A 22,110-nucleotide genomic window follows, 5' to 3' on the forward strand; every position below is an offset into this window, starting at 1 on the left:
TATTTCTTACTTGCTGTCAATGAGCACTTCAGAATGCCGATTATTCACTTGATTATCACTCTTGTGGCGAAACTGAAAATCAAAGTGTTTGTGAAAAAACATATTAAATCATACTTTGTCAGCACAAATAGTGACACTGAAAATACTTTGAGTTCATCTGCTTGGACAATATCACCATCAGTCTAAAATGAGCATGACTTATGCTTACCTTGGACCCAGCTCCACGTGTTCTAAATCTGAATCAAGACCCTTCCCACTAAACTTCATTCTAGGTGTCACCAATGCAACAAGTCTAGCCACATGCTCTTCCAATTCCCACACATTTATAGTTACTTTGAAGAAGACAATGTGCCCTTTACTCTGCCACACAGTTCCAGAGAAAACCATACATTAATTTTGATGTCTTCAACAAGGAATGGGGCTTCCATTTCTCTCACATATGTGCTCAATACTTTACTGGAACATCATTCATTCTGTTTTATGGATTTCTTTGAAGTCAAGCAATTACTTGTAACAACATGTATTCTTGTTCTCCAGAAATTCTAATTGTTAACAGTGATCTTATGAAATACTGAGCATTTAAAACAAAAATCAGAATACAATACTGAACCACATTTGGTGTGGATTTATGTTTTTATGCCCAAGTGATCCTATTTCTTATTTTGTATTCCAGTAATGAAAATATCTTATAGTGCTTAGAAGAATCCACATATTATGAGCCTTCTACTAAACTCATAAATTAGCGGCCATTCAGATAAGGCTTTCTACATGAGCTGCCAAGACCAGATAGTAATAGGCTAAAGTAGAGATAAGATGTTATTTCAATCAATTAGCCTAAATGCACAGATGAACAGGAGATAAGAAATTTTGATTTTATATATTATAATCATCAGGATTATTACTTTTTCCTTTAAAAAAAAAACTCATAATATTGTATCAATATCACAATATATAAATTGCTTCCATCAGCCCTTCCCTTTTTCAACGTCCCTCCCAAATTCATCCCAATCTTTCTATTAGACTGTGCTCAGTGCCTACAATTACACTGATTGCCAGGTATAAGTCAATGAATATTACTAGGGAAAAAAAGATACTTAGCATTGGTTAACATGAAAAGAGTTTATAGTACTAGTAGAGGAGTAAGTTAAGCCAGCCCATCATTGGCGTGCAAACTTCTTTCCACCAACACTGCCATAGACGGGGAACATCATTTTGACAGAATATATAATTTGACAGGGGTGGAGAGTCTCTGCTCCTCCACACCTACACCCTGTCCTTCTACACTCTGCCCTGTGCCAGGGGAAGCTGACCTATTTAACCCTTGCCCTTTGGCTATTGATCGGGCTTGGCCAATAGGTGGTACTGACAGAAACTCATGGGGCCAGAGGAGAGGAAAATGGGGTATGTATTCCTGGCTTCTTTTGAGCTGAGTCAGCAGTGGCCACTTCCTCTACAGGTAGCCCTCAGCTACAGCTCCAGGTCCAGCAATTGCTTCCTCCTTTTGCTCCTTCAGGTCTAGAAGTAGTATTGCCACCTATGTTGTTGCTACCCTATGTGCTTTTCCTCACTCACAACCCTTTAAGTAGTCCCTTCATTATTAATCTTTCTCCAATCTACCCCCATTCCAAGGTGACATCTCTTTCCTGCCAAGACCCTGACTAACCAGCACATACTATCACAAAAATAAAAGCATATTCAAGCATTAACTGCAGAAGACACAAAAAGAGACTTAGTATTTAGTCACATCTGTATCTAACCTGAAAATAGTCCCCTAAATTGACTAGCTGTCATCACAGAAAAGGACCAAGCAGTTTACCACCTAAAAGCTGAGGGGCCCACTCTCTGGGCCTCAGGATGCTCAGGCTTTGCCAAGGGGTCTTGGCATTGGCACAGATGGAGTCTGGAAGGACTAGAAACGGTAATCCCATGTATGAGTTCAGAGGAGATATAAATCTGTCAGTCACTGGCAAATAGAGAGCTATTGAGGCTAGGGTACATGCAATCACCTAGGAGAGAATAGAACTTGTCTGCATTTAGAATGTTTGGTTTGCCCAAGGCTTTGTTTTAAATCTTTGAATTTAAATGACCTTTGGATTATGGAGACTTCAAAACTTTCTGCTGTCTTATACCTTAATTATTTACATTAGTTGCCCGACTTTTGAAGTTATTTGATATTGTAATTTCTGGTATAATGAGCAGAGGATGTGAGAATGCCTAATATCTACCAACTGCCAAAACTTAGACAAAGACTAGAGATATAGGATAAATAATACTTCACTAGGTGGAAGCAGGTTTGTGATCCAATTCTGGTCTTACCACTAACTGGTTGTATGTTCATTAGAAAATCTTTAGTTCCTTACAGGCTTTAGTTTACTCAAGTGCAAAATGAGGGTGTGAGTCTAGTTATTGAAGTCCCCTTGCTATTATCATAAACAGGCTCTAGCTCTATGACATCTATTTTAATCATCAAATAAGTAACCATAGAGTTTCTTATGGTATTTACCAAAAGAGTTTCATTCAAAAATTTCAAATGGATCTCTATTTTCTACTTCTGAGAGGTCACAATTGAAACTGAGACCTTAGGAATGCTCAAAAGCAAATACTTACATAATCATCTGTGGCATCTTTGACAGCTGTCATAGTTACCACCAGGACCAAAGGTACAATGGTGGTAAACCAGGTCAAGGAGGAAATTTCTGGAATCAGCTGAAACAAATATTTCAAGTAGTTTAGGGCTTTTAAATTTCATAAAGATAGCTTTCAATTTTTGTCACTCAATTTTATGACTTGACAGAAATTAATGAAATGATATTCAGATATTTGTACAAATATGGAACAGCTTTTCAATAATTTAAGTGTTTGCACTCAGGTATAAGACACATAGAATAGAAGTATCATTGAAACAATTTTCAGACTGCCTGACAAAAATTAAATTTTTATAGCAAGTTGAGAGGTAAGCTTCTTGAAATCTTTCACAAATGACGATCTTTCTCTAGGATGATAAATGTCACCTATCTTTTCTCAGCTTCTCATTTCAACTTTTCACAGTTTTACCAACTCCTTACCAATTCCCAAAGAGAGAATCCTTGAGCACCTACCTTGCACCAGACACTGTGCCAAGTACTTTTAGATATTATGTCATTTGATCCTCAGAGAAGTTTTTTGCATTAGATTCTGTGCCAGAGGTGTTTTGCACAAACCCAGAGTGCTTACATTCCATGTAAATAGCACCCTGAGTGCACAGCATAGAATACACTGTGAATGGCAGCCTAGAGTCAGGAAATGCCACGGCCCTGGGTATCATTTTCCCATTTTATAAAAAAGGTATCTGAGAAGTCAAACAACTAAGCCAAGAACATACACTGCTAAAACTTGAACCTAGGTCTATTTAACTCCAAAGCTTGGACCTGTACCTGTAAAGCCACCCATCTGAGAGAGACATAGTAACAGTTGACATGACTCCCTTACAAAAGTAGTTTTCAAGTGGCGTTCAGTTTGGAGCTACGTCAGGGCCATCAGGCGGGGAAGGATGGGTGGAGATGGTCAGTGTGTGGCAATCAGGCCCCATCGAAACAGCACTACAATAAATTTATTGTAGTGCTGTTTTATGTAATTTTATGTAATAACTTCCAAATAAAATTTAAAAAAAAACAAACCTCAAAAGCCTCTGAAGTACCAACAAAAATATTAGGCTGGGTGGCAGAAAAGCTGGATTCTAGTCTGAGTTCTATCATTAACTCATGGTAAAACCTTTACACCTCACTTAACTTCTCCAGGTCTCATTTCTTCACCAATAAAAGAAAGGAGGTTGTACTGAACCATCCCAAAGATCCCTTCCAGATATAAAACTCTCTGAACAAGAGCCTTTGGCCATAAATAAGAAACCCATTAGAGAAATGAGCTCAAAATTCTAGGACAGTGTAAAGGGTTCTATGAAGAAACCAAAATTCATGGGGGAAAAAGAAAGTCTCCTCAAAAATTGTAAGGTATACTTTCACTGCTTTTTTTTTCTTGTTCAGCATCCAGTTCTTCTCAACTCTATCCTTAATTCTTAAAGAACTACCCCACTCCTCTACTTTGAGTACACGTAATTTTGGTGGACTGATTCCATCCAGCTGGCTCCTAGGCTTTGGCATGTGATCTAGGTCAAGGCAATTCCTGAGCCACAGTGATTGATTTAAGATAGGAAGGTAACAGCATGGTCCAATTACAACTAATCCCAAGACCTGCTGGAGCAACAGAAAAAGTGATTCATTCTCATTCTCTCTCTCCCTCTCCCTCTTTACTCTTCCTCCTCCCTCTTCCTCTCTCCCCTTCTCCCCCTCTGCCTCTGCCTCCCTTTTACATGGGAGCTGAAGCTAGGAGGATAAAAGTCTAAAGTTTTCAAGGAGCACCAAGCAGAGAGGCCCTGTAAAGTAAACATGGAGGAAGTAGAAAAAGAGAAGTCACATCCTGTTAAAATAGTTTGCCCATGAATTGTCATACATAAAATACACTAAGTGAATTTAGATGCCTACCACTTACAACCAAAAGATTCTTAACACAGTTATTCTATTGAATAAATAGTTATTCAATTAAAGAAAAAATAGTACTCAAGGTATAATCCAGATTGTACATATCTAGTCCATCTTCTTATTTTCTATAATTAACACATAGCCCAGTACATTCTGAATCTACCAGTTTGATCTGATTAAATCACTCTAAACACTAGGTAAATAACTGGCTAACATGAGCTGTTTATATGTATGTACATTCTTTGATTTATGCCCTTTCTTCCTAAAATATCAATAAAAGCTGAAATTTCATTTAGGTTCAAATTTTAGTCAAATGGGAAGAAAAAGAAAGGTTTCAAACTACCAATTAACCACTCAAAACTATCAAAAATAGTCACAGTGAAATAACATATAGCATACATCATTTATTATATATATATATAAAAAATTCATCATTGTTCTTAGATGCAAATGACATTTGCCAGATTAAGTTCCACAAAGTACTACTCAGCTAGACTCTTTGCTTCAACTCTCTCAATACCCATACTGTGAATGTGATAGGGAGATAAAGAAAGGAAGGAGGCTATGAACAGTAATTATTAGGCTCTGGTTTGGTTCAAATAAAGTACAAGGCAGCATTTTAAAATGACCTCAGTGTTTAAAATGATGAATGTACTAGTTTTTACCCATTCCTAGCCCTCCCACCCTTGTGGAGAGAAACAGCAATAATAACTAAATAATTAAAAATCTGATAAAGCTGATTTTCTCTAAGCATGAACATTTAGCTAAGTAAAATAACTTATTTTTTCAAGTTATATGAATATTTCAAACAAACAGACGATGAAGAAATACAACCTAAACATTACCTGTAAAATCAGAAGGAAAAGGAAATACACATTTGCCACTCTTTGAAACTGTTCAAATAAATTAATGGGCAAGAAGGTGAGAATGTTGTACTTGGATGTGTGGATACGATTATCCTGTAAAAGAAACAGCATCACATTAGTTTGGGGCGAAGCACTGCTCATTATCAAATAGCTCTAAACTTACAAGACTGAGCATGAGTTATGCCAGAGCAAGAAAGATAAGCCAACTATCTAGGAAATTTCAAACTCTGTGTGGGCCAAGGGTTTCATTTTTCCCAAGATGACATGCTCCTGATACTACGTGCAATTACTGTTCAACTCCATAAAATCGTCCATGACTAAAAAATTTATCAAGTGCAAAAGTCTGCCCCTGGCTTTTTTTATTCTTATGCTTCATTCATTTGGCAGTTATTTCTTGAGAACCTACTGTATGCAGACACTGAGCTCATGCTGGATCTCGTGAGGTAAGAAGGGACTTTAAGGATCACCTGGTTCACCTTCCCAAAGCATGACCCTTTAGATAACTCTGACAAGGGGCCCCTAGGTCTGTCTTTGAAAGTTTTCTGATAGGAAACTGACCACCTTGCCAGGCAGCCTATTTCCATTTCAGAATGGGAATTGCTAGAAAGGTCTTCATTATGAGAGACTCAAATCTGCCTGCCTGTAAATTTTGCCATATGCCAAATTCCATCCCTGGGGCCACCTAAATCAAGTCTAAGCCCTTTCCATGTTGACAACCTTCAAATACTTGAAGATGACTCATAGGACTCCCCTATATCTTCTCCACTATGATCTAGACATTGCCGAAACCCTCAGCCATTCTCCATGACTTTTCATGGACATCTTTTCCAGGTCAGCCTCTTCTGCATCCATCCCAACCTTTCTGCATCTCTCTTAAAACATGGTGTCCAGAACTAAACACATACTGCAGATCTGCTTCAACTGATCCATGTACAAAAGAAACTTTGATGTTCCATATTCTGGATTATTGTACTAATATGCCTTAAAAATTCATTAGCATTTTGTCAATTAATCTCACTGTTTATTCATATTGAGGTTTTTTTAATTTTAGAATTTTATTTTATTTTTTATACAGCAGGTTCTTATTAGTTATCCATTTTATACATATTAGTGTATATATGTCAATCCCAATCTCCCAATTCATCACACCACCACACCCCCCTGCCACTTTCCCCCCTTGGTGTCCATACGTTTGTTCTCTATATCTGTCTCTCTATTTCTGCCCTGCAAACCGGTTCATCTGTACCATTTTTCTAGGTTCCACATATATATTCATATTGAGTTTTGATGAACTAAAATCTCTAGGTCATTTCTTCATAAATCACTATCAAATCAGGGCTCCTCTTCCTAAACATTCACAGTTGATTTTGTTTTAAATACTGATGATTTTTCATATATTCCTATTATACAAGCCAAATGAAAGCAATTAATCTTGAGTGTTCTATCCCAAAGTAGTAAACATTCCTCCCAGCTTTATGTCATCAAAAAATTTCAAACACATGCCTTTTATATAGTCTTCCAAAGTTATATAAAACTAATACATTAAAAAGTTCAGAGCTAAAAACCAAAAAACAATTTTTTAATTAAGGAAATAAAACTATGGCAAGCTACTAGAGACTTCTCCACAGATTAATGTTAATATCTTTTTCAGGTGTTTATATCTACCTAACTATATTCCCATGAGGCTTAACTCTATCCTATTCACAAAGATAGCAGGAGAAATTTGGGGTGACAGATCTTACTGACATTCAGAATCAACATACTCAGAGAATTTCCATCCACTAATATTTTAAAATGGAGGTTAGTCTGTGTGACCTATTTTTTTTAATTTATTTTTTACTGAAGTATATTCTATTTACAATTTTGTGTTAGTTTCTGGTGTACAGCAAAGTGATTCAGATATATATATATATATATTCTTTATATATATATTCTTATGTATATGTTCTTTTTCATATTCTTTTCCATTATAGTTTATTACAGGATATTAAATATAGCTCCCTGTGCTATAGAGTAGGACCTTTCTGTTTATCCATTCTATACATAATAGTTTGCATCTGCTAACCCCAAACTCCCCATCTATTCATCCGCCACCCCCTCTTCCCCTTGGCAATCACAAGTCTGTGCTCTATGTCTGTGAGTCTGCTTCTGTTTCGTAGATAGGGTCATTTGTGTCATATTTTAGAATCCACATATAAGTAATATCATATGGTATTTGTCTTTCTCTTTCTCACTTACTTCACTTAGCATGATAATCTCTAGGTCCACCCATGTTGCTGCAAATGGTGTTATTTCATTCCTCTTTATGGCTGAGTAGTATTCCATTATATATATATATATATTATATATATATATATAATATATATATATAATATATATATATATATAATATATATATACACACCACATCTTCTTTATCCATTCATCTGTCAACGGACATTTAGGTTGCTTCCATATCTTGGCTATTGTAAATAGTGCTCAATGAACATTGGGGTGCATGTATCTTTTCGAATTAGAGTTTTGTCTGGATATATGCCTAGGAGTGGGATTGCTGGATCATATGGCAACTCTATTTTTAGTTTTTTGAGGAACATCCATACTGTTTTCCACAGTGGCTGCACCAACTTACGTTCCCACAAACAGTACAGGAGGGTTCCCTTTTCTCCACAACCTCTCCAGCATTTGTTATTTGTAGACTTTTTTATGATGGCCATTCTGACCAGTGTGAGGTGGTACCTCATTGCAGATTTGATTTACATCTCTCTAATAATTAGCGATGTTGAGCATCTTTTCATGTGCCGATTGGCCATCTGTATGTTGTGTTTGGAGAAATGCCTATTTAGGTCTTCTGCCCATTTTTTGATTGGGTTGTTTTTTGTTGCTGAGCTGTTTGTATATTTTGGAAATTAAGCTCTCTTCAGTCGCATCATTTGCAAATATTTTCTCCCAGTGCGTAGATTGTTGTTTCTTTTCGTTCCTGGTTTCCTTTGCTGTGCAAAAGCTTATAAGTTTGATTAGATCCCATTTGTTTATTTTTGCTTTTATTTCTATTGCCCTAGGAGACTGACCTAAGAAAACACTTGCATGATTTATGTCAGAGAATGTTTTGCCTATGTTCTCCTCTAGGAGTTTTATGATGTCACATCTTATATTTAAGTCTTTAAGCCATCTTGAGTTAATTTTTGTGTATGGTGTGAGGGTGTGTTATAATTTCATTGATTTCCATGTAGCTGTCCACCTTTCCCAACACCACGTGCTGAAGAGACTCTTTTCTCCATTGTATATTCACACCTCCTTTGTCAAAGATTGATTGACTATAGGTGTGTGGGTTTATTTATGGGCTATTTTATTTCATTGATCCATATGTCTGTTTTTGTGCAAATACCATGTGGTTTTGATGACTATAGTTTTGTAGTATTGTCTGAAGTCTGGGAGGGTTATTCCTCCTGCTTTGTTCTTTTGCCTCAGAATTGCTTTGGCAATTCTGGGTCTTTTATGACCCAGAATTGGGTTCCATATAAATTTTAGGATTATTTGTTCTAGTTCTGTGAAAAATCTCATGGGTAATTTGATAGGGATCACATTAAATCTGTAGATTGCTTTGGGTAGTATGGCCATTTTAACAATATTAATTCTTCCAATCCAAGAGCCTGCGATATCTTTCCTTTTCTTGAATCATCTTCAATTTCCTCTATCAATGTTTTATAGTTCTCAGAATATGTCTTTCAGCTCCCTGATGAGGTTTATTCCTAAGTATTTTTTTTGATGCGATTTTAAAAAGGATTGTTTTTTTGTATTCCCTTTCTGATATTTCATTGTTAGTGTAAGGAAATGTAACCAATTTCTGTATGTTAATCTTGTATCCTGCTACCTTGCTGAATTTGTTTATCAGTTCTAGTAGTTTTTTGTATGGAGTCTTTAGGGTTTTCTATATATAGTATCATGTCATCTGCTTATAATGACAGTTTTACCTCTTCCCTACCAGTTTGAATAACTTTAATTTCTTTTTCTTGTCTGATTGCTGTAGCTAGGACTTCCAATACTATGTTAAGTGAGAGTGGACATCCTTGTCTTGTTCCAGATTTTAGCAGGAAGGCTTTTAGCTTTTCACCATTGAGTATTAATTTGGCTGTGGGTTTGTCATAAATAATTTTTATTATGTTGAGATATGTTCCCTCTATACACACTTTGGTAAGAGTTTTTATTGTGAATGGATGTCAAATTTTATCAAATGCTTTTTCTGCATCTATTGAGATGATCATGTGGTTTTTGTCTTTCCTTTTGTGGATGTGGTGTATCACATTGATTGATTTGCATATGTTGAACCATCCTTGTGACCCTGGGATGAATCAAACTTGATGATGGTGTATGATCTTTTTTATGTGTAGTGGATTCAGTTTGCTAATATTTTTTTTAAGTTGTTTTTTGTTTTTTGTTTTAATTCATTAATTAATTTATTTATTTATTTTTGGCTGTGTTGGGTCTTCGTTTCTGTGAGGGCTTTCTCTAGTTGTGGCAAGCAGGGGCCACTCTTCATTGCAGTGCGCGGGCCTCTCACTATCATGGCCTCTCTTCTTGCAGAGCACAGGCTCCAGACACGCAGGCTCAGTAGTTGTGGCTCACGGGCCCAGTTGCTCCGCAGCATGTGGGATCTTCCCAGACCAGGGCTCAAACCCGTGTCCCCTGCATTAGCAGGCAGATTCTCAACCACTGCGCCACCAAGGAAGCCCAGTTTGCTAATATTTTGTTGAGAATTTTTGCATCTTTATTCATCAAAGATATTGGTCTGTAATTTTCTTTTTTGGTAGTGTTTTTGTCTAGTTTTGGTATCAGGGTGATGGTGGCTTCATAGAATGACTTTGGGAGTGCTCCCACCTCTTTAATCTTTTGGAACAGTTTGAGAATGATCAATATAAGTTCTTCATTGCATGCTTGGTAGAATTCCCCAGTGAAGCCATCTGATGCTGGACTTTTGCTTGCCAGGAATTTTTTTTTTTTTTTAATTACAGATTCCATTTCACTTCTAGTGGTGGGTCTGTTCAAATTATCTATTTCTTCTTGATTCAATTTTGGTGGGCTGTATATTTCTAGAAAGTTGTCCATTTCTTCTAGGGTGTCCAATTTGTTGGCATATAATTGTTCATAGTATTCTCTTAAAGTTTTTTTTTTTTCCCCCGCGGTATCGGTTTTTATTTCTCCTCTTTCCTTTCTTCTTTTGTTTATTTGGGTCTTCTCTCTTTTCTTCTTGGTGAGCTTGGCCAGAAGTTTGTCAATTTTTTACCCCTTTAAAGAACCAGCTCTTTGTTTTATCAATTTTTTTCTACTTTTTTTTTTAATCTCTATTTTATTTATTTCCTCTCTGATCTTTACTATCTCCTTCTTTCTGCTGACTTTAGGTTTTGTTTGTTCTTTTTCTACTTCTTTTAGGTGGTAAGTTAGGTCGTTTATTTCAGACTTTCCTTATTTCTGGAGGAAGGCCTGTATCACTATGAACTTCCCTCTTAGAACTGCTTTTGCTGCATCCCACAGATTTTGTATGGTTGTGCTTTCATTGTCATTTGTCTCAAGGTATTTTTTAAATTCCTCTTTGATTTCATCATTGACCCATTGGGTTTTTTTAGTAGCATGTTGTTTAATCTCCTTATAATCATTTTTTCCTCATTTCTCTTTCTGTGGTTGATTTCTAGTTTCATGCCATTGTGGTCAGGAAACATACTTGAGATAATTTCTCTCCTCCTAAATTTGTTGAGGCTTGTTTTGTGTCCTAGTATGTGGTCAATCCTAGAGAATGTTCCATGTGCACTTGAAAAGAATGTGTATTCCATTAGTTTTGGGTGTAATATCATGAAAATATCGATTAAGTCTAACTGTTCTATTGTATTATTTAGGATCTCTGTTGCCTTATTGATTTTCTGTCTGGAAGATCTGTCCATTGATGTGAGTGGAGTGTTAAAACCTCCTACTACTATTGCATTCTCATCAATTTCTCCCTTTACATCTGTTAGTATTTGTTTTATGTATTTGAGTGATCCTATATTATGTGCATATATGTTAACACATGTAATATCCTCTTCTTATATTGATCCTTCTATCACTATATAGTGTCTTTATCTTTCTTTGTGGCCTTTGTTTTAAAGTCTATTTTGTCTGATGTGAGTATTGCTATCCCTGCTTTCTTGTCATTTCCATTTGCATGAAATACCTTTTTCTGTCCCCTCACTTTCAACCTATGTGTGTTTTTTGCCCTAAAGTAGGTCTCTTATAGGCAGCATATTGTAGACTCTTGTTTTTTTAATCCAATCTGCCACTCTATGTCTTTTGATTGGAGCATTTAGTCCATTGACATTTAAGGTAATTGTTGATAGATATGTATTTATTGCCATTTTAAACCTCGTTTTCCAGTTGGTTTTGTATTTATTCTTGTTACTTTCTTTTTCTTTTTGTTCTTCCTTTTGTGGTTTGATGGTTCTCTTTTGTATTACGCTTGTGTTCTCTTCTTTTTGGTTTTTGTGAACGTATTGTATGCTTTTGATTTGTGGTTACCTTATTTTTCAAGTATGTTAACCCATTCCTATATCTACTTGCTTCAGACTGGTAGTCATATGAGCTCAAACACATTCTAAAAAAAAAAATCTATATTTTCTTACTCTCCTCCCCACATTTTATTATTTTGATGCTCCTTTTTACATCTTCATGTATATCCTTCTGTTCTTCATTGTGGTTATCATCACTTTCACAAAATTTTTAAAAATTTTTTAAAAATCTGTGTACTGGCTTAAGTGATTTACTTTCCAATTGTGATTTTCTCTTTCCTATAGATTCTTGCTTCTTTTCTAACTAGAGAAAACCTTTTACTATTTCTTTTAGTATAGGTTTAGTATTGCTATATTCTTTTTAGTTTTTGCTTGTCTGAGAAATTCTTTCTCTCTTCTTCTATTCTAAATCATAATCTTGCTGGGTAGAGTATCCTAGGTTGCAGATTTTTCCCTTTCAGGACTTTAAATATATCTTGCTACTCCCTTCTGGCCAGCAACATTTCTGTAGAGAAATCAGCTGCTGGCCTTATGGGGGTTCCCTTGTAACTAACTCTTTTTCTCTTGCTACCTTTAGAATCTTCCCGTTAATTTTTGCCATTTTAATTATAGTATGTCTTGGTGTAGGTCTGTTTGGTTCATCTTGTTTGGGACCCTCTGTGCTTCTGGTACCTAGATATCTGTTTCCTTCTTTAGGTTTGGGAAGTTTTAAGCCATAATTTCTTCAAATACATTTTTGATCCCCTCTTCTCTTCTTCTCTTCTTACCTATTATGTGTAGATTGGCATGCTTTATATTATCCCATAGGCCGTGTATATTGTTTTCATTTTTTTTTTTTCATTTTTCTTTCTGCCTGCTGTTCTGATCAGGTGATTTCCATTATTCTATCTTCCAGATCACGTATTCATTCTTCTTCATTACTCAGTTTGCTACTTATTGCCTTTAGCTCAGCTTTCATCTTAGCAAATGAGTTTTCTAATTTTTCTTGGTTCCTCTTTATAGTTTCTAGTTCCTTTTTACAATAATCTGCATTTCTATCAACAGCCTTTCTTAATTCCTTCAGTATTTTTATTACTTCCTTTTTTAACTTGGGGTCTATTAGACTAGAGAGGTCTGTTTCATTGTTTGTTCTTTCAGGAGAATTCTCTTGATCTTTTAATTAGGAATGGTTCCTCTCCTTCTTCACTTTACTTATATTTCTCTTACTCTATGAGTTTAGGAGAAACAGTTATCTACTGTGGTCTTGGAGAGATGTTTTTATGTGGGAGCATCCCTGTGTAGCCTTGAATGAGTCTAGTATTTTTGGTGTGTGGGCTGCTTTTAGTATGGATGCCTGCTGCATCTTTCCTCAGTGTGTGCTGGCCATTTTCTCTTTGTTAGAGGGTGTGACTGGTGTGGTGATGAGAGCCTGCACTGGATATTGAGGGCCTCCTCTTTGTTCTGTGACTGTCATAGTCCTGTCAAGGGCAGGGCCTGCTCCCCAGTTATTGGAGTAGAAGCCCCCAGATCCATGTCTGAGCTGTGGTGTGAGGTAGGCAGGACTAGAGCACTCCTGCTGGGGGACAAGCCACTGAGTATTCCTCCCCTGGAACTGTCCACCAGTGAGTATGCTCTGTGGTGTCGCCTGATACATGTCATGTGGGCTCACAAAGTACACAGTCCTGCCTCAACTGTGCGAATGCAGGCAGTTGGCCCTGGTGTTCCTCCAGTGTTGTATTCACAAAGCCACCAGCGCAGATCCATAGGTGCAGATCCACTGAAGTCAAGTACCAGGACCTCAGTAGTCATGCACCTGGACCTGCCATGGGAGCTATGGAAGCAGCCCAGACACAGCCCCACCTCCATGTGTGCATGCCTGCCCGCAAAGCCCATGGCTGCTAATGCCGGACCTGCCCCAGACACGGGAGCACCCATAGTCCACTTGGATATCCTGCACACACTGAGTTTACACAGGCCTCAGTGGCTGTGGTGTAAATCTGTGGATCGCACAGCCATGGAGAGAGGGCTCAGATTTCAGCCCTGCTTCCTACATCACGCAACCCCTGGGGATCAGCTCTGATTTCAGCCCCGCCTCCACCTGTGGGCAATCCACTGGCTCTTGCACTCTCCCAGAGCTCATAGAGGTGGAGCCACACCCGCTGTGAGCACACCAAGAGTGAGGCTGCTATGGTGGGGGCCCCGCTCCTCCCTTCATGCCCCCATTAACAATGGCACTTCACTTCTATGGTGGGCCTGGGCTCCTTCCATGTATACTCCCTGATTGCCACCTGTATCACACTCCAGCCACCTCAGGCTGTCTCTGTGCAGCCAACCCCAATCCTCTCCCTGGGTCTGTCCTTTGCAGCCTGAGTTTCAGCACTCAGCCCCCGCATGCACCAGCAGACATGCGTCTAGGGCTGGGGACAGAAGGGAGCTGGCACAGACCATCTATACTGGTCTTTCTCTGTTCTGCCTGCTGCAAACACACTGCTGCACTCTCCTCTGAGCCTCTGAAGCTCCCTTTCTGTCCCAGCTGATCTCCCCACCAGTGAAGCAACTTTCCAGGGTAAGGGAACCTCTCCTCTTTCACAGCTCGTTCCCAGAGAAACAGGTCCTATCCTGATTCTTTTTATTTTATTTTTTTCTTTCATCCTACCAAGTTATGTGGTAATCTTTCTTGCAATTCTGGCTGTCTGAGATCTTTTGCCCACATTCAGTAGGTATTCTATGAGAATGGTTACACATGTAGATATATTTTTGATACACTTGTGGAAGGAGGTGAGCTCCACCTCCTTCTATTCTGCCATCTTGATTGGAGCCTCCTGCCATGTGACTTGTTTTAAATGAACCTACACTGACTCCTAGCAATCACTACTACCTGTTTAAAGAAAATACTGTCATCTGTTAAATGGCCATTTTTAACATCTACCATGAATCAATGCATCCAGCTCTGTGAAACAAGCTGTGGGAGAGTAGGAGAGGTGTCAATAGAAAGATTGCAGCTTAGCTGGTCTGATGCATAGGATTGTGCTGAAAACTGTCTGTGAGCTGATGATGACTATTTTGCAGTGAGTTCTCTACCCAAGAGATGGACTGGGTAGGAAGGCTGTGAGAGCTGTTGGTCACAACACATTTTTCTAAAAAAGGGACTTGGAAAAATAATGGGGAAGAGGAAAGCTAAGGAGAAAAAGCAGTTAACCAAAAGGATCACATATTCCTAATTCTATTTTATATTTTCCTTCTAGGTTGAAACTAAAATAGAGGTTAAGCCTATATCTTGCTAAAAGACAGACAGAAAATCTGCTGGGACCATGACATTCAAAACTATAGCAGGAATTATAAAGAAACTCTCCTACAAAATTGAATTCCACATAGGTGAAGAGTAAATTGTATGGGATAAAGTGATAATGCCAAATGGGGACTGTGACATTTCCGTTTAAACTGATGTATAACAATGATGGTGTTTGTTCTACGGGCTCTGTTGTGACTTAGTCACAGATGATGTGAACCCTCATAGCTGACTGGGAACAAGGAACAAAGGCTCCCCCTCCTGGAGAATCTCTGCACCCTTTTACCTTTCTTTGTTTTTCAATCGAAAGGAAAAAAAGTTTCCATTTCCACTGTCTTATCCAAGAATGTGAGCGTCAGTAAGACCTTAATATTCAGTCATTTCATTGAGCCAGTCTACTGGCTTACAGTCAAACTGTATCACAACTCACTCTATACTACAGCACGGAAGATCTTCACCACTATCCTCTTAGCACTACTTTTCCATGAAGGACTACTAGACTGGAAGTCATGGCTTTAGTCTGTTAGCCAGGTGGACCAGTTAACGTGACCCCATGATAAGGTAGGTTTAACCACACGGTCACAAGCAATCTTGGACCAAGACAGGCCTCCCATATGGTGGGAAAGAGCCTGACCCTAGAGGAGCATCAGGGATCATCTTCTCCCTGTAAGAAGCTCACTTCCAAGAGGAAGAGGGCTGAGCTGAGCTGAAGAGACCTACATATTCTGCCAAGATTGATGCATCAAGTGAATAACTCCACGTCTCATGGGGCAGAGTGAGAAAACGGGTGGACAGAGAAATGTCACCCCGGTAGAGACCCCTCCATTTGGAAGGCAACATCAGAATGAAGAAAAAGCATTGCTCCTCGAAAATACATTAATACAAAGACCCTGAGATGAGAAGGTGGCACACCTGCAGATCTAAAAGAGGGACTAAGAGGCTGGACTACAGAGGTCAGCACAAACTGAAGTTAGAGAGAGAAGTTTCTTGCAATCTATACTAAGGATTTTTGTCTTTATTTCAATGTCTTAAGTAATCCTGATAAGATTCTAATTTTAAACGATTACCCTAGCTATGGGGGCAGTGGGGGAGGGGGAGAACAAAGATGGAGGTGACAAAGAATAGACGTGAGAAGACCAATGAGGAGGTCTTTCAGTTAGTACAGATGAGAGATGGTGGGTGGCTTAGACCGGGGTGATGGCAGAAGGGGCAGCAATGAATAATAATAATAACAACAACAACAATAATAGCTGATATTTATCAAGCTCTTACTGTGTGTACTGTTCTAAGAGCTTTACATTTCATAGCTCATTTTATCCTCACAACATTCTTATGAAATAGGTATTATTATCCCCATTCTACAGAAGGGAAATCCAAGGTACAGTGATATTAAGTAGTTTACGCAAGATTGCACAGCTTATAAGTAGTGGAACCAAGATTTGAATCAAGGTACTCTGCTTCCAGAGCCCATTCTCTTCACCACTGTGCTTCTCCAGTTCACTGCAAAGCAGATGTCTCTCCTGCTTTCAGAGCAATCAGCCCTTGCTTTCTCCTCTACTCTGTATTTCTGGCCTGCTGTCACTTTCTCGCCAAAGAAATACTGTCATGTCTACCCCCTCCTCTTGAGTCTACCCCCTCAGTAGGAGCCCCAGTTACCTACTGCCTAATGTATGACCACACATCCTTGTACTACCTTTCAATCCCCCTCAAAGCTCAATATATGCAAATAGTATAGCTAACTACTCCCTTATTTCAGCTCTCCAACAGAAGCAGCAAAAGTCCTTTACATTTGCAACACTGACTACTTGGTGGAGGGGAAGAATAAAGTAAAAAATGATATATTCTTCAAGGGGGCCATCAAATAAAATATTCATAAAATGAGAAGCATTATTTTTTATAATCAGATTTTGTTGTGTAATCATATTGCTTAAGAAAACAAAGCAAATAGACAGTAACAAACACTACTAAACTAGGAAACAGAGCATTTGAGGAGTTTGCCTCAATCCTTCTACTGGCAAAATAGAGCTAATAATATTTCTCATTATACACTTATACAACTGTTGTGGAGATAAGGTGATATCATAGACATGAAAGCATCTTTGCTAAGTTGAAAAAATTATACAAATAGAGGATTTTTGTGAGCAATCCTCAAATAACCCAAATGGGTTTAGGAAATCCAATGTCCTAGGCAGGATAAACCGGGTATGACATAGTAACAAACAATTCCAGAATCTTCATGGTTTAACATAATAAGGGTTTATTTTTTGCTCATACTACTTGTGCAGCATGAGCCAGCAGGGAGACTCTGCTCATCACAGTTACTCACAATGGACCAGCCACCATCTCAAACGCTTCCAGTTGCAGTACCAGAGGGAAAGAGAGAGTTCTGAAGAGTCTCACACCACAAGTTAATGCTTCAAACCAAATGCTCACAGCTCATTGACCAGAAAGAGTAACCATGTGTCCAAAAGGCAGAAAGCCAGAAACACTAATGGACACCACTAATGGCTATCACAACCAGAAATGGAAACTAACCCTAATATCTGAAGAGTGCAAGACACAAAAGCTACAAAAAGTAAATATCAAAAACAAACCTTAGGGCTCCCAATCCAGTCCTGTTTTAATGCCATGTATAAGAGACATTTGACTATTTCCCCCTTCCCCTCAGCTAACAGTGCTCCAAAATTTCTTAGTCCTGTGATCTGGATGGACTTAACTCCCCTCCATAACTCCAGGGTCAAGCCCAGATTAGTTTAAACCAACTACATGGCCCATCCTCTTAATTACAATTTTGATTTCAGGGATTAGCACGTCGCCATGTCATGTAATTAAGGTCTTACTAACACTCAGTTCTGGGAATTTGCTGGAGATGTAGGCTTTCTCTCTCTTACTAGATTCCTGTCTGGAAGCAAGTAGCCTTAGCAGTCACTGACAGCATCTCAGGACCATGAGTGGAGGAGGCTGCAAAGAATAAATCCTGCACTGAAGATGCAGGGCCAGGAAATGCAGAGAACAAAACTAGACCAAGCCTCTCCTGGGGCTAGCCCTACCTCTGGACTTTTTAGTTATATGATCTGTCCATGTATGGTATTGTCTAAGTCAATCTGAGTTGAGTTTTCTTTTACACCCAACCAATCGAATGCCAGGTAAGACCGTTAATAACATATACAAGATCAGTTTACATTTTTATATAATAGCTTACTTTTATCTCTATATTTGCTTTAAACAGTGAGTCATGGAAGGCTGAGCCTAAATGCGTTTGGTGGTTGTCTGGGGACACTGCCTGCGTCTGTGAATCCCACAGGCCAAACCCCAGGAGCTTTCGCAATGAGTACCAAATTTTCAGCATTAGCAAAAGATCTTCCCACATTTGAGGAAACATTTTTATGTCATGACAGGTATAAAAAGTAACTGAGGGATCTTGAGCGGGGAAAAAGCCTGTTTTTCTTACCAGAAGAGGAGACAGATATAGTATTGTTACAGTACAATCTGGATTCCAGAGAGAAAAATAGCCCTGACTCTTAAGGGAGAGATTATCTCTAAACCATAAAATGAAAACCAAAAAGAGACTGTGCCCACAGACTACTTGCATTAAAAAGGAAGTGGCCTAAAGGCATTTGCACCATGCAGGAAATATGCAAAACGCCCATGTTTATGCAAAGATCCCCAAAGAATGCATGTATGGGGCAAGCGGGCCTGGAGATTGGTTGTCTGGCACCTCACTGGTACCAGGCAGAAGCACAACTCCTCAGTATTAGTCAAATGTCACCCACTGAGGAGTCTACAGCGTTCCAGGTTGGGAGGAATGGAGAGGTGATAATGCTCCTCTATGAACTATTAAGGGAGGGTCAACCCACAGAAGGGGCTTTACAGAGAGCTGTCGACAAACCTTGGCTACAATCATTATCATCACCACCACCATCACCACCATCAGCAGCAGTATAACATTCTCCTGAGCCTGGGCTCCCCACCATGAACAAAAACTTGTGGGAGTGAAAGAGCAGAGGCCACAATTCCCCCAACGTTCATCTGTTCATTCAACTAAGGGCCTTCAATGTGTCAGTCACTGTGTCATTGAGCCAGGACTACAGAACTGAATAAAGTCCCTACCCTCCTACAGCAAGTTTGCACTTTAGTTGTAGAGAGAGAGGCAGACAATAAACTTGTAAACTGATGACACAATTTAAGATAGTGATCAATGTTATGAAGAAAACAGTGAGCAATAGAGCAGGAGCACCTTGCCTGACAAGATTCCCTTAAGAAGCCTGCTTGTTTGGCTTTCCAGGTTAATGCAAACTCAAGATTACGCTATCTGATGAGACGCTGGGGTACCAGTCCCCCAGGGGATGTCCCAAACAGTTCTTCAGGCTATCAGGAAAAAAAATTAAGAAGAACTTCCATAATATATTTTAACAAAAAATTCAAAAGTTAAGGTTCCCTAAAGTTTAATGTGCAGATTGTCTTTATTATATATGTATACACATACATAATCATTCAAACATATATACATTTATATAAATACATATATATGTAAATATTATAATTAGATATACAGTAAATACGAGTATATTGGGAAAGTTTTCTTTTTACAAGTAGGAAGCATGCTCAAAAAGTTTGAAGACTGTATAGTTTTGCTTGTTATTATTGGTGTATTTGTTTATTAGTTTGGTTGCTCTCTTTCTATTTAATTACTTTTTAATTTTTTATTTTAATAATTTATTTTTTATTTTAATAACTTTATTTATTTTATTTATTTATTTTTCTTTCTTTCTTTTTTATTTCTTTTCTCCCTTTTCTTCTGAGCCATGTGGCTGACAGGGTCTTGGTGCTCCAGCCAGTGTGAGGCCTGAGCCTCTGAGGTGGGAGAGCTGAGTTCAGGACATTGGTCCACTAGAGACCTCCCAGCCCCTCATAATATCAATTGATGAGAGCTTTCCCAGAGATATCCGTCTCAACGCTAAGACCCAGCTCCACTGAACGACCAACAAGCTCCAGTGCTGGACAACCCATGCCAAACAACTAGCAAGACAGGAACACAACCCCATCCATTGGCAGAGAGGCTGCCTAAAATCATAATAAGTTCACAGACACCCCAAAACACACCACTGGATGCGGTCCTACCCACCAGAAAGACAAGATCCTGCCTCATTCACCAGAACACAGGCACCAGTCCCCTCCACCAGGAAGGCTACACAACACATTGAACAAACCTTACCCACTGGGGCAGACACCAGAAACAATGGAAACTACGAACCTGCAGCCTGCAAAAAGGAGACCCCAAACACAGTGAGTGAAGCAAAATGAGAAGACAGAGAAATACACAGCAGATGAAGGAGCAAGGTAAAAACCCACCAGACCAAACAAATGGAGAGGAAATAGGCAGTCTACCTGAAAAAGAATTCAGAGTAATGATAGTAAAGATATCCAATATCTTGGAAATAGAATGGAGAAAATACAAGAAACGTTTAACAAGGACCTAGAACTAAAGAGCAAACAAACAAAGATGAACAACGCAATAAATGAAATTAAAAATTCTCTAGAAGGGATCAATAGCAGAATAACTGAGGCAGAAGAACGGATAAGTGACCTGGAAGATAAAATAGTGGAAATAACTACTGCAGAGCAGAATAAAGAAAAAACAATGAAAAGAATTGAAGACAGTCTCAGAGACCTCTGGGACCCCATTAAATGCACCAACATCGTATTATAGGGGTCCCAGAAGAAGAAGAGAAAAAGAAGGGGACTGAGAAAATATTTGAAGAGATTATAGTTGAAAACTTCCCTAATATGGGAAAGGAAACAGTCAATCAAGTCCAGGAAGTGCAGAGAGTCCCATACAGGATAAATCCAAGGAGAAACACGCCAAGACACATATTAATCAAACTATCAAAAATTAAATACAAAGAAAAAATATTGAAAGCAGCAAGGGAAAAGCAACAAATAACATACAAGGGAATCCCCATAAGGTTAACAGCTGATCTTTCAGCAGAAACTCTGCAAGCCAGAAGAGTGTGGCAGGGCATATTTAAAGTGATGAAAGGGAAAAACCTACAATGAAGATCACTCTACCCAGCAAGGATCTCATTCAGATTTGACGGAGAAATTAAAAACTTTACAGACAAGCAAAAGCTAAGAGAATTCAGCACCACCAAACGAGCTTTACAACAAATGCTAAAGGAACTTCTCTAGGCAGGAAACACAAGAGAAGGAAAAGACCTACAATAACAAACCCAAAACAATTAAGAAAATGGTAATAGGAACATACCTATCGAGAATTACCTTAAATACAAATGGATTTAATGCTCCAACCAAAAGACGTAGACTGGCTGAATGGATACAAAAACAAGACCCATATATATGCTGTCTACAAGAGACCCACTTCAGATCTAGGGACACATACAGACTGAAAGTGAGGGGATAGAAAAAGATATTCCATGCAAATGGAAATCAAAACAAAGCTGGAGTAGCAATTCTCATATCAGACAAAATAGACTTTAAAACAAAGACTATTACAAGAGACAAAGGACACTACATAATGATCAAGGGATCAATCCAAGAAGAAGATATAACAATTGTAAATATTTATGCGCCCAATATAAGAGTACCTCAATACATAAGGCAAATGCTAACAGCCATAAAAGGGGAAATTGACAGTAACACAATCATAGTAGGGGATATTAACACCCCGCTTGCATCAATGGACAGATCATCCAAAATGAAAGTAAATAAGGAAACACAAGCTTTAAATGACACATTAAACAAGATGAACTTCATTGATATTTATAGAACATTCCATCCAAAAACAACAGAATACACTTTCTTTTCAAGTGCTCATGGAACATTCTCCAGGATAGATCATATCTTGGGTCACAATTCAAGCCTTGGTAAATTTTTTTTTTTTTTAATTTACTTTTATTTATGGCTGTGTT

General features: G+C 38.4%; 1 protein-coding gene across 6 annotated transcripts in view; it reads right to left on the bottom strand.

The window, feature by feature from the left end:
- The window catches only part of ATP8B4 (ATPase phospholipid transporting 8B4 (putative)), a 324,241-nt gene that overhangs the window by 163,553 nt on the left and 138,578 nt on the right, over positions 1 to 22,110 (bottom strand). For 5 of the 6 annotated variants that reach the window (XM_082387909.1, XM_082387911.1, XM_082387910.1 and 2 more), the window contains 3 exons: positions 5,360 to 5,473; positions 2,608 to 2,706; positions 11 to 72 (listed from right to left, as the gene is read on the bottom strand). The exons of the other annotated variant lie outside the window; for it this stretch is intronic. In XM_082387909.1, the coding sequence (XP_082244035.1) occupies positions 11 to 72; positions 2,608 to 2,706; positions 5,360 to 5,473 (275 nt within the window). The remainder of the gene's footprint in view (positions 1 to 10; positions 73 to 2,607; positions 2,707 to 5,359; positions 5,474 to 22,110) is intronic. 6 annotated transcript variants of the gene reach the window in all.

The sequence above is a fragment of the Balaenoptera borealis genome (assembly GCF_965194805.1).
Source record: "Balaenoptera borealis genome assembly, chromosome: 3".
In the NCBI taxonomy this organism is placed as follows: domain Eukaryota; kingdom Metazoa; phylum Chordata; class Mammalia; order Artiodactyla; family Balaenopteridae; genus Balaenoptera; species Balaenoptera borealis.